Here is a 12,931-nt window from a genome sequence, read left to right on the forward strand (position 1 = left end):
CCAGGCAAAGGAAGAGTTCCTCACTAGCTGGATCTTGGCCTCAAACCTCTTTTTTCCAGAGCCCTGGTGTGCTGTGCTGGACCATATGGGAGATTCTGTGTGTCTGACTCAGTGACCTCCACTTATTTGGGACCCTTTGGTTCCTGCTTGGCTTTCTAAGGGGTATGGGGGCCTCTCTTCCCAGGGTTGAGATCCCAAGTCCTGTCCTTCCATACCAGCCTCTGGGAAGAAAAAACCCGTAGAGCAACCATTTCTGTACTGGTTCAGAGAGCTTTCACCACAGGTCTACCTATAAAGAAAGCTCCACTTTGCAGCACCTAAACTCATGCCCTAGGACTTGACTTATGTATGATAACTTTTAGAAATTTATTTAGAAATCTACTTCCCAGAAGCCTTCTTTTATTGGTTTTACTTTTTTCTTCTTGGCTTTCATGAAACTATTCTTCTAATTCTTGCTTTTCTAACTGTTCCCTCTCTGCCTGTTCCTCATGCCACTCCTGGCTGTAGGTCTGGTATGGGTAAGGCCTTAGTTGTCTACATTTTAAAGATTTGTCTTTTCCTCTGAAGTCTTTACACTAATTGTAATTGATTTTGTGTATGGTATGCAATAGAGATCCAGTGATCTTTTTTTTTTAAATATGGTTAACCAGTTGTCCCAGTTCTAAATCTGCATTTCCATTTGCTGGTACCTGTAAAAGCAGTTTCAGTTCTGTACATGTTAACCTTCTCTTCCTCTGAGATCTTTGCACCTAAATTCCCTCTTTCTGGAATGCTCTTGTTCTCATTCTCTTTGGGCTAACAACTCCTGTTAATGCCTACTGACCAAAGACCACTAGGAACACATCTGTAGTAGAAAACATTAGGTTTTTAGCTACAAGAGAAAACATACTCCCTAGCACCTTGGGTCATCTCAGTAAGAGGGAATTGAAAGGGGCTTATAAGATATGGGCTTGTGCTGGGTGATTTTAGGAAGGGATTAGGGAAGCAGGGACCAGTTTGGGGATGGATACTATCAAAGCGAAAGGCATTTCAGCATTTGGGTATTTTAGGAAGCAGGAGGTGGGAGGAATGAGGTCGGGCTGAGGGTGTCATTTGTGAGAAAGCAGAAGTCAGTCAAATAAAGGATCATTATAATTTTAGCTGCCTGTATAGAAACATTCTTTCCATGATTACTCCAGATCCTGTTGGAAATATTCTTCACGTTTTGATAGGAGTATCCCAGTCTGATTACCTGCAGGGTTGATTTTCTTCTTCTCACTTCTCATCTTTCAAAGTAGATCTTAGCTTAAGCATTACCTTCTCAGTGACCCATTCTAACTGCTATTGCTTATTTCTTTCCCAGTATTTATTACAAATTGTAATTTTTAAATTTATTGTCAATTTGCCTTTTTTCTTCTCTACTAGAATGTCAGATCTGTGAGGGCAGGAACTATATTTCTTGTTTGCATTATAGCCATAGTGCCAAGGGTAGGTTTGGTACATCACAGGTGCTCAGGAAACTCATCTGTATGAATAAATGAATGACTGAAAATTCACGGTTCATAGTCTGATTGCATTGGCAGTTCTGCCAGATACACTGCTAATCTACAGTTAAAGTCGACTGAGAGCACATCTTCCACGAGTAAGAGAAAGCTGTTATGACTGTGACCTTGTATATTCCTGCACATGATGGGGCCTTAGTAATCCCGCTGGTTTTTTGTAATTCTATGTAATTTAAAAACTCAGGAAGGTAAAATCAAATAAGATCTACCTAAGACTTTTTTATAACCAGTTTTCGTATATTGTTTGATACATACTTAAGAGCGTATATGACACATGTGAGTTTTGAAGCATAATAATAAAATATGTATCATTATATGTATCTTAAAATTGTAAATCATTGGACTCAATTTGCATTTCTTTAATGAATAATGAAGTTGAGCATTTATTCATCTTTTATTGGCCTTTTGTGTTTCTTTGTGAAATACCTTTTTATATCATTTGCTTATTTTTCTGTTGGGTTGTCTTTTTGTATATTGCTGTGTTGGAGTTTATATTTTGTGGATAGAAATCCATTGTTATATATGTTGCAAATATCTTCTCACATTTATGATTTTCTTTTTTTAAAATGATATCTTTGGACATGCAAAAGTTCTTAGTTTTAATATTGTTTATTGTGTTAATTTTTTATGATTAGCATTTTCTGTATCTATTTAAAAGATCCTCTTCTAGCCTTAAATCATGACAAAATTCTTTTAGAAGTTTTATAGGTTTATCTTTCATATTTAAGTCTTTACTTGATCTGGATTGATTTTTATGTATGGTGTGAATAATACAGTTTTTTTTTTTCATACAGCTGATCAGTTTTTCTAGTATCATTTATATGCCTTAGACTAATTTATATTTGCAGTTATAAAAACGGAAGAGAAATCTCATAATTGTTCCTTTTTAGGTGGTGTACTATTTCTATTTTGCAGGTTCTTTTTGTAATTTTGAGTAAACTTCCAGGACTATGAAAGATTATGATGAACTTCTCAAATACTATGAAATATATGAAACTATTGGGTTAGGTAATTGTTATTTTCTTCTTGGAGGCAGAGGGTAGATCAACAGAAGAATAATTTTTCTTCTTTTTTCTCTCTAGTAGGTTTTGGTAGGTTTCTATGGGTATGTTACTATTATTTTTTTCATCTTTTCATTTAACCTCAAACATAAGGTCCTTGTTGACCTCTTATGTTATCTGACGAGGCCATGTTAGGCCACTCTTTCCTCTGCAGCCTCTTTGCTTTGAATGTAACACCCTGGTTAGGAGTGCCATGCCATCAAGCCTCAGTTTACAGATTAAGTATTTACATCTCTAAGGCATAAATGGTTAATTTCTGACCTGTTGCAACTTAGAAGAAAACTCAGGTGTTTGCTTGAAAGTAAATTCTTCACTTGGGGCATCTTAGTAGAGTCCTAATAATTTGATGTGATTTGGTAGACAGGACTAGGAGTTCGATTGGGGTTAGTTAGTCTAGATACTACCTAGATGTGTCATGCTGCTCAAGTTATTTTACCTTTGTTTCTTCCCCCCATCTTTTTTTTTTTTTTTAAATACCAGATGCTGCCCTTCTTACCTCTGAAAATTTTCCTGAGGCTCAGAGGGGGGTAGGAGCTGTGACTTCTCAACCAATGGTGGCATCATTATTGGCTAAGGCCAAATGTTGCTTGAATAAGTAGTTAGTGCTTAGGACTCACGGGTCACATGGGTAGCTTATATAGAGGTTAAGCACCTCCTGGGAGTTTGATATTTGTAGGGCTATTTGTACTGGTAGGCTAATTTCTAGCCTCTATATTTGAAAAGTCAGTTGTTGAACTTCGTTAAGGTTTCTCTACATGGAGGGGACTTTACAGTTGAGCTTAGTCACATTTGCAGATTATTAATGTAAATTTTAGGACTGGTTTTACTGTCCTCATGCATGTTTACATAATTCTTGTATGTAGTAAACCCTCAGTAGCACTGTACAGTTGTCTCTCAGAATCAGAGACGTGGCTTCATCTCCTTCCTTACCATGCCCAATCCAGCCAGGCCACCTGGAAATTACTGTCCATTAAGCCTTAGAGTCCAGCAGTAGAGGAGAGTGCACTGAACTAGAAGTCGGGAGGTCTACCTGGGTGGCCTGCCATTGACTGGGTGACTTTGGGCCACCTTCCTTTGTGGGCTTTAGGTTCCCTGTGTGTAGAATGAGCAGGTTGAATTGGATGATCTCTGAGCCCTTTTCCAGCTCTGTGAAGAATCTGTGATTCTATTACATGTACTGCCATTCTGAAATATGTTCTAAATTTTTTTGAACTATTTTTTTCTCCCTTTCAGGCAGATGTTTGGAGCATGGGCATACTCTTATATGTACTTATGTGTGGCTTTCTACCATTTGATGACGATAATATCATGGCCTTGTACAAGAAGATTATGGTGAGTATTACAAGGCATGGAGTTTCAATGTAAAGGTTTTCTATACTGCATACTATATACTTCTATTTATAAAAGTACAAAAACAGGCAAAAGTAACATGTGTGTTAGAAGTGAAGATAGTGGTTACTCTTTAGAAGTGGGTAGTGACTAGAAGAGGGGCATGAGGTGCTTCTGTTTCTTGATCTGGGTGCTAGTTATACTTGTGTATTCAGTTTTTGAAAACTTGTCAAGGTGTACCCCTATGATGTGTGTACTTTTCTATATGTATACTATACTTCTTCAATAAAAAGCTTAACAAAACAAAAACAAATGAGAAAGTAAACACGTGAGCTGATTTTCCTGGTGAGAGTTTTTGTTTTGTATCCTGAAATGATACCTTAGTAAGTTGCTGTGTTAAATCATATTTTCCTATTGAGTTGTGATAAAATAAGAGAAACTGTTTCTTTTTGAAGGTAGAGTTTGGCTTTAGGGTATAACAAAACCACGGATAAGAGTACTGTAAGCTTTGTTAAACTCATATGTATCAGGGACAGAAAGTAGATTTGCAGTTGTGGGGGCTGGGAGGGTGGTGGAATAGCACTGGGGAGTGACTGCCAATGGGTACGGGGTTTCTTTTTGGGGTGATGAAAATGTTCTGGAATTAGATAGTGGTGATGATTGTGCAACTTTGTGAATATACTGAAAACTGCTGAACTGTACACTTTAAAAGGGTGAACTTTACGTTACGTGAATTATATTCAATTAGAAAACCTCCAAAAATCATATCTGGCAAGGAAAATAGTAAAATTCTTTTTAAAGAGTTACTATTCAAAAGAAGATATGTAAAGGGGAAGAAAGAGCACCATATTGTGTCCATTACAAACCAGGGTCACACCAGCAGAGCACCTTCTCTGAATTCAGCTTGAATTTAGTTCTGTTTAACAGACATTTCCTGAAGGTGTTGTTTGTATGGGATACTGCAAGGCATGGACAAGGATCTGTGAACTTGATCATTGTCCACCAGGGCCTGATTTCTTGTTGGAGACAGGCGCAAGGCTATCTAAAAAGGGCGTAGGGTCAGGGATGCCCTATTGTAACAGAGGTATACATGAAGGAGCGGGTGAGGGATTTGGCAGAACGTCTTAGAGGAAGTGGGGTTTGAGCAGGGCTTTCAAAGAAGGGTAGTGTTCAGAAAGGGATGTGGGAGACAGCATGCCTGGTAGAGCAGACGGTATGAGCCAAGGCATAAGGTGGGAGAAGCATGGGAGAAGTGGTTGGAAGTTTTATGTGGCTGGACCATTGGGTCTCTAACGGCCTTTAAGGAGGGATACTACCTCAGTCAACTCTCATTTCTGTGAAGTAACGCTCAGAGGTGAGTGGTCATCCCATTTCGCTCATTGCTTACCCTGTAGAACACAAAGTCTCAGGGCTCTGAGTTCAGTCTTTATTTTTTAGTTTATTTGACTTAATAGTTTGTCCTATATCTCACCCTAATAGCCTTTAAAATAAATGCCAAAACTACAAAGAGTAGTTTTGGGAAGAGATGGAATGGTAGTAGTTGCAACTCTCTGAAGGCTGAGGCGCTCCAGTTCTGCAGGGTCGAAGAGAAACAGTGTTAGCAGTAGCTGTTAACCGCTGCTGGGGGAACTGTGTTTGTGGGTTTCTCCTTGGGAAGGGGAGGTGGACGTGGCAGTGGGCTGGAGGCCGGCTTCCTGGGGAAGCCAAGACAGCCTGCGTTTCCTCCCATTTCTTCTCAAGAAGCCTCCTCTACGCTTTGCAGGGTAGCAGTCGTTGCTTTGACTCTGCCTGCTGACTATGGCCGCAGTTCCTGACTACACAGAGCTACACCCCGCCGTGTCAACAGCAGGATCAGGGGAGAGCAGCGTTAGGATCACTTTGTAGCTTCAGCATCAGTTAACAGAAGTGGAGCCGGGAGGAGGCTTGGTCTTTGGGTGGCTCAGCAACAATTTTCACACAATCTTATACCTTTTAGAATTCCAGAAAGACAGTGTGGGGACACATAATCATAGACTTTCACTGTTGGAAAGAATCTTACAAATCAAGTTTGTCACTCTGCTGCTTGTTTCATATTTAAATCCTCACTAAAACGTCTCCTGCCTTGGCTGTGTCCAGGTAATCTCTCTCGGGGCAGGGAAGCCTTTGCTAATGGACTTGGAGCAGGGGTTCGCAATCCTGGCTGCACATTCGCATCACTTGGGGCACTTTAAAAAATACTGAGTCCAACTCCTAGAATAATTAAATCCGAATCACACTGGTATTTTTAAAATCCAGGATCTCTCCTTTCTGTCAATGGACTTTGGGAAATTAGCCTCTCTGTGCCCCAGTTTCTTCATCTGTAGAGTGGATGGAATAATAGTATTTTTAGCACAGGGTTGTTAGGATTAAATGAGTTAATCCATGGAAAGTATTTTGAGTAGTGCAAAATAAATGTCAGCTATTATTATTAACATACATTTCTAAATTTTGTTTGCCAATATTTTGTCCAGGACTTAAAATTTGCTTGCAGATTAGTGTGTACTTTTCCTTTCTTGAACTATTTTATTGGTTCCTTGGGTGTTTTATGGAATGTGTTTGTAAGTCCATCTCCACCAGTGTCTTGTTTATGGGAAGATTTTTAAATAGCGTGTAAGTCAGATCACATCACTTTATTAGAACTCTCCAGTGTCTTCTTTCCCATCTCAATCAAGTTAAACCAGACTTGGCCCTGTGGGCTGCAGGCTTTATCCCATGTGTGCTGGCCTCCCATTATCTTGATACCCTCGTTGCCTACCACTCCCCCCTGCTCGCTTGCTCCATTAACTGTACTCCTTGTTGTTTCTTTCTGCCACCTGGATTCTTGAACATGCCAAGCATGCATCTGCCTCAGGGCATTTGTTCTTGCTCTTTCTTTCGCTTGAAAGGGTTTTCTCCTGGATAGACACTTTGTTCCCTCCTCTCCTCAGGTCTCTGTTCACACGGTCTCTAATTAGAAAGGCAGCTGTTCATTTGTTCTTTTGTTAGTTTGTTTGATCATTTGTTCATTTATCCATTCATTCAATGTTCTTTCACCTTAGGAAGCAGTTCAATATTTATTGAACACTGAATCTGTGCCACGTGCTTTTTTAGATGCTTGGGATGTATCAGTGAGTAAAACAGATGGAGGGTCCCTGCCCTCATGGAGTTTATGTTCTAGTGGTAAGGATATAGAAAAAGACAATCAGCATGATAAATAAGTGAATTATATTAAAAGATGCTATTTGCTTTAGAGAAAAGAAAAACTGAGCAGGGTAAAGAGGAATCGGGAGAACAGATTGGGGTGTGGAGGAAGAGGGTAGGTTGCATTAATAAATAAATAAGGTGGTCAGAGTGAACTTCACAGAGGTCAGATCTGAGCAAGACTTGAAGGAGGTGAGGGTGTTAGTCAGGTGGATATCAAGGAGGGGAATGTTTCAGGCAGAGGAAACAGCAAAGGCCGGTAGGCAGAAGCATACCTGGTATAGTGGAGGGAGGGCAAGAGGGCTAGTGCGACTGGAGTGGAGAAAATGAGGAGAGTCGTAGGAGGTGAAGTCTTGGGGAACAGGAGATCCGACTGCCTGGGCTTCGTAGACTCTCGTAAGGACTTCGGCTTTTTGTCTAAGTGAAATGGGGAGCCCTTGGAGGGTTTTGAGCAGAAGAGTGACATGGTCTGGTTTAGGTTTTATTTTGAGGAAGATTAGCCCTGAGCTAACTACTGCCAATGCTTTTTTTGCTGAGGAAGACTGGACCTGAGCTAACATCCATGCCCATCTTCCTCTACTTTATACGTGGGACACCTACCACAGCGTGGCTTTTGCCAAGTGGTGCCATGTCCGCACCCAGGATCTGAACTGGTGAAACCTGGGCCGCTGAGAAGCTGAAGGTGCGAACTTAACCTCTGCGCCACCAGGCGGGCCCCTGGTTTAGGGTTTTATAAAACTTTTTATTAAGATTATGATAGTTTACAACCTTGTGAAATTTCAGTTGTATATTATTGTTAGTTGTGTTGTAGGTGCACCACTTCACCCTTTGTGCCCTCCCCCCACCCCCTTTCCCCTGGTAACCACCAATCAGTTCTCTTTGTCTATATGTTTAATTTCCACCTATGAGTGGAGTCATACAGAGTTTGTCTTTCTCTATCTGGCTTATTTCACTTAACATAATACCCTCAAGGTCCATCCACCTTGCTGCGAATGGGACGATTTTATCCTTTTTTATGGCTGAGTAGTATTCCATTGTGTGTGTGTGTGTGTGTGTGTGTGTGTGTGTGTGTGTATATATATATATATATATATATCACATCTTCTTTATCCAATCATCAGTTGATGGGCACTTAGGTTGCTTCCATGTCTTGGCTATTGTAAATAATGCTGTGATGAACGTAGGGGTGCATGGGACTTTTGGAATTGCTGATTTCAAGTTCTTTGGATAGGTACCCAGTAGTGGGATAGCTGGGTCATATGGTATTTCTATTTTTAATTTTTGAGAAATCTCCATACTGTTTTGCATAGTGGCTGCACCAGTTTGCATTCCCACCAGCAGTGTATGAGGGTTCCTTTTTCTCCACAACCTCTCCAACATTTGTCACTTTTTGTTTTGGTAATTTTTGCCATTCTAACAGATGTAAGGTGATATCTTAGTGTAGTTTTGATTTGCATTTCCCTGATGATCAGCAATGATGAACATCTTTTCATGTGTCTATTGGCCATCCGTGTATCTTCTTTGGAGAAATGTCTGTTCATGTCCCCTGCCCATTTTTTGATCAGGTTGTTTGATTTTTTGTTGTTGAGCTGTGTGAGCTCTTTATATATCATGCAGATTAACCCTTTGTCGGATATATAACTTGTAAATATTTTTTCCCAACTAGTGGGTTTTTTTTTGTTTCAATCCTGTTTTCCCTTGCCTTGAAGAAGCTCTTTAGTCTGATGAAGTCCCATTTGTTTATTCTTTCTATTGTTTCCCTCATCTGAGGAGTTATGGTGTCCAAAAAGATTCTTTTGATACTGATGTCAAAGAGTGTACTGCCAATATTCTCTTCTAGAAGACTTATTGTTTCAGGTCTAATCTTTAGGTCTTTGATCCATTTTGAGTTTATTTTGGTGAATGGTGAAAGAGAATGGTCAATTTTCAATCTTTTACATGTGGCTGTCCAGTTTTCCCAGCACCATTTGTTGAAGAGACTTTCTTTTCTCCATTGTAGGCCCTCAGCTCCTTTGTCGAAGATTAGCTGTCCATAGATGGGTGGTTTTATTTCTGGGCTTTCAATTCTATTCCATTGATCTGTGTACCTGTTTTTGTACCAGTACTGTACTGTTTTGATTACTGTAGCTTTGTAGTATGCTTTGAAGTCAGGGATTGTGATGCCTGCAGCTTTGTTCTTTTTTCTCAGGATTGCTTTAGCAATTTTGGGTCTTTGGTCACCCAATATGAATTTTAGGATTCTTTGTTCTATTTCTGTACAGAATGTCATTGGGATTCTGATTGGGATAGCATTACATTTGTAGATTGTTTTAGGTAGTATGGACATTTTAACTATGTTTATTCTTCCAAATCATGTGCATGGAATATCTTTCCATCTCTTTATGTCATCATCAATTTCTTTCAGGAAAGTCTTGTAATTTTCGTTGTATAGGTCTTTCACTTCCTTGGTTAAATTTACCCCAAGGTATTTTATTCTTTTTGTTGCGATTGTGAATGGGATTGAGTTCTTGAGTTCTTTTTCTGTTAGTTTATTGTTAGTGTATAGAAATGCTACTGATTTATGTAAGTTGATTTTATACCCTGCAACTTTTCTGTAGCTGTTGATTGTTTCTAATAGTTTTCCTATGGATTCTTTGGGGTTTTCTATATATAAGATCATGTTGTCTGCAAGCAGTGAGAGTTTCACTTCTTCATTGCCTATTTGGATTCCTTGTATTTCTTTTTCTTGCTGAATTGCTATGGCCAAAACCTCCAGTACTATGTTGAATAAGAGTGGTGAGAGTGGACACCCTTGTCTTGTTCCTGTTCTGAGATGGATGGCTTTTAGTTTTTGCCCATTGAGTATTATCTTGGCTATGGGTTTGTCATATATGGCCTTTATTACGTTGAGGTACTTTCCTTCTATACCCATTTTATTGAGAGTTTTTATCATAAATGGATGTTGGATCTTTTTGAAAGCTTTCTCTGAGTCAATTGAGATGATCATGTGGTTTTTGTTTCTCATTTTGTTAATGTAGTATATCACGTTGATTGACTTGTGGATGTTGAACCATTCCTGTGTCCCTGGTATAAATTCCACTTGATCATGATGTATAATCTTTTTAACATATTGCTGTATTCATTTTGCCAAAATTTTGTTGAGGACTTTTGCATCTACGTTCATCAGTGATATTGGCCTGTAGTTTTCCTTCTTTGTGTTGTTGTTGTCAGGTTTTGGGATCAGGTTGATGTTGGCTTCATAGAATGTGTTTGGGAGTGCTCCATCTTCCTCAGTTTTCTGGAATAATCTGATCTTATTTGAATGTTTGGCAGAATTCTCCAGAGAAGCCGTCTGGTCCTGGATTTTATTTTGGGGGAGGTTTTTGATTACTGTTTCAGTTTCTTTACTTCTGATTGGTCTATTCAGATTCTCTATTTCTTCCTGCTTCAGTTTTGGGAGGTTGTAAGAGTCTAAGAATTTATCCATTTCTTCTAGGTTGTCCAATTTGTTGGCATATAGTTTTTCATAGTATTCTCTTATGATCTTTTGTATTTCTATGGTATCTGTTGTGACTTCTCCTCTCTCATTTCTAATTTTATGTATTTGAGGCTTCTCTCTTTTTTTCTGAGTGAGTCTGGCTAAGGGTTTGTCAATTTTGTTTACTTTTTCAAAGAACCAACTCTTTGTTTCATTGATCCTTTCTACTGTCTTTTTTTTGTTTCAATTTCATTTATTTCTGCTCTAATTTTTATTATTTCCCTCCTTCTACTGCCTTTGGGCTTTGTTTGTTCTTCTTTTTCTAATTCTGTTATCTGAGATTCTAATCTTATCTATATTCTAATCTATATCTAATTCTATCTGAGATTTTTCTTGTTTATTGAGTTGAGCCTGTATTGCAATGACGTTCCCTCTTAGGACTGCTTTTGCTGCATCTCAAATGAGTTGGTATGGCATGTTTTCATTTTCATTTGTCTCCAGATAATATTTGATTTCTTCTTTAATTTGTTCAATAATCCATTGTTTTTTCAGTAGCATGATGTTTAGTCTCCACATTTTTGCCCCTTTCCCAGCTTTATTCTTGTAGTTGATTTCTACTTTCATAGCATTATGATCTGAAAAGATGCTTGCTATTATTTCAACCCTCTTGAATTTGTTGAGGCTTGCTTTGTTTCCCAAGATATGGTCTATCCTTGAGAATGTTCCATGCACACTTGAGAAGAATGTGTAACCTGCTGTTTTTGGATGGAGTGTTCTATATATATCTCTTAAGTCCATCTGGTCTAATTTTTCATTTCATTCTATAATTTCCTTGTTGACTTTCTGTCTGGATGATCTATCCATTGGTGTTAGTGGGGTGTTGAGGTCCCCTACTATTATTGTATTGTTGTTGATGTCTCCTTTTAGTTTTTTTTATTGAGTTAATGATAGCTTACAATCTTGTGAAATTTCAGTTGTACATTATTGTTTGTCAGTCATGCTGTGGGTGCACCACTTCACCCTTTGTGCCCACCCTCCTTTTAGTTTTGTTAATAGTTGCTTTACATATTTTGGTGCTTGTGTGTTGGGTGTGTATATATTTATAAGTGTTATGTCTTCTTGGTTAAGTGTCCCTTTTATCATTATAAACTGCCCCTCTTTGTCTCTCTTTATCTGTTTTGCTTTTAAGTCTACTTTGTCTGATATAAGTATGGCGACACCTGCTTTCTTATGCTCATTATTAGCTTGGAGTTTCATCTTCCATCCCTTCACTCTGAGTCTGTGTTTGTCTTTGGGGCTCAGGTGTGTTTTGTGGAGGCAGCATATTGTTTGGTCTTGTTCTTTAATCCATCCTGCCAGTCTGTGTCTTTTGATTGGAGACTTCAATGCATTTACATTTAGAGTGATTATTGAGATGTGGGGGCCTAACGCTGCCATTTTATTGCTTGTTTTCCGGTTCTCTCACATTTCCTTTGTTTCTCGTCCCATGATTTTTGGACTACCAATTCAGTTAGGTAGATTTCTATATTGGCTTTCTTCTCATTTGTAATTTGTGTTTTTATTCTTGTTATTTGTTTAGTGGTTACCATGTGGTTTGTATAAAACGTCTCATAGATGAGACAGTCCATTTTCTGATAGCCTCTTATTTCCTTAGATTAAGCTGTTTCATCCCTTTCCTCTTCTCCTTCTAGGTTGTTATTGTCAGATTTTTTTTCTTCCTTCTTGTGTTGTGAGTTTGTGGTTAAAATGACAAGATTATATTTATTCTTGATGTTTCCCTTCCTTTTATCTTTAATTTTATACTTAGACTTTGTTAACCTGTTCTGATGGAGAGCTGCAACTTTCTGATTTTGTCTTTCTACTTATCTCCTTAGCTCTGGGTTTTGTAACCCCTTTCCTTTTTTTGATTTTTCAGGTATGAGGGTCTTCTTGAGCATTTCTTGTAGGGGAGGTTTTGTGGCAATGAACTCCCTTAACTTTTGTTTATCTGGGAAAGTTTTTATTTCTCCATCATATTTGAAGGATATTTTCGCTGGATAGAGTATTCTTGGCTGCAAGTTTTTGTCCTTCAGAGTTTTGAATATATCATTCCACTCTCTTCTAGCCTGTAAGGTATCTGCTGATAAATCTGCTGACAGCCTTATGGGGGTTCCTTTGTTGGTTACTTTCTTCTCTTTCGCTGCCCTTAGTATTTTCTCTTTGTCATTTACTTTTGCAAGCTTCACTACTATATGCCTTGGGGTTGGTCTTTTTATATTGATAAAGTTTGGAGATCTAGTACCCTTTGTCACATGGAGTTCCATCTCTCTACTCAGGTTTGGAAGTTCTCAGTCATTATTTCTTTG

The 12,931-nt window shown here is 38.6% G+C and overlaps 1 protein-coding gene across 1 annotated transcript in view; it reads left to right on the top strand.

Moving 5' to 3' along the window:
• The first annotated feature begins 1,808 nt into the window (after positions 1-1,808).
• LOC124233923 (maternal embryonic leucine zipper kinase-like) overlaps positions 1,809-12,931 on the top strand; it is a 53,711-nt gene continuing 42,588 nt past the window's right edge. The window contains exons 1-2 of the mRNA XM_046651221.1: positions 1,809-1,817; positions 3,836-3,934. Coding sequence (XP_046507177.1) covers positions 1,809-1,817; positions 3,836-3,934 — 108 coding nt within the window. The remainder of the gene's footprint in view (positions 1,818-3,835; positions 3,935-12,931) is intronic.

This window comes from Equus quagga, unplaced genomic scaffold (genome assembly GCF_021613505.1).
Source record: "Equus quagga isolate Etosha38 unplaced genomic scaffold, UCLA_HA_Equagga_1.0 459_RagTag, whole genome shotgun sequence".
Classification (NCBI taxonomy): Eukaryota; Metazoa; Chordata; class Mammalia; order Perissodactyla; family Equidae; genus Equus; species Equus quagga.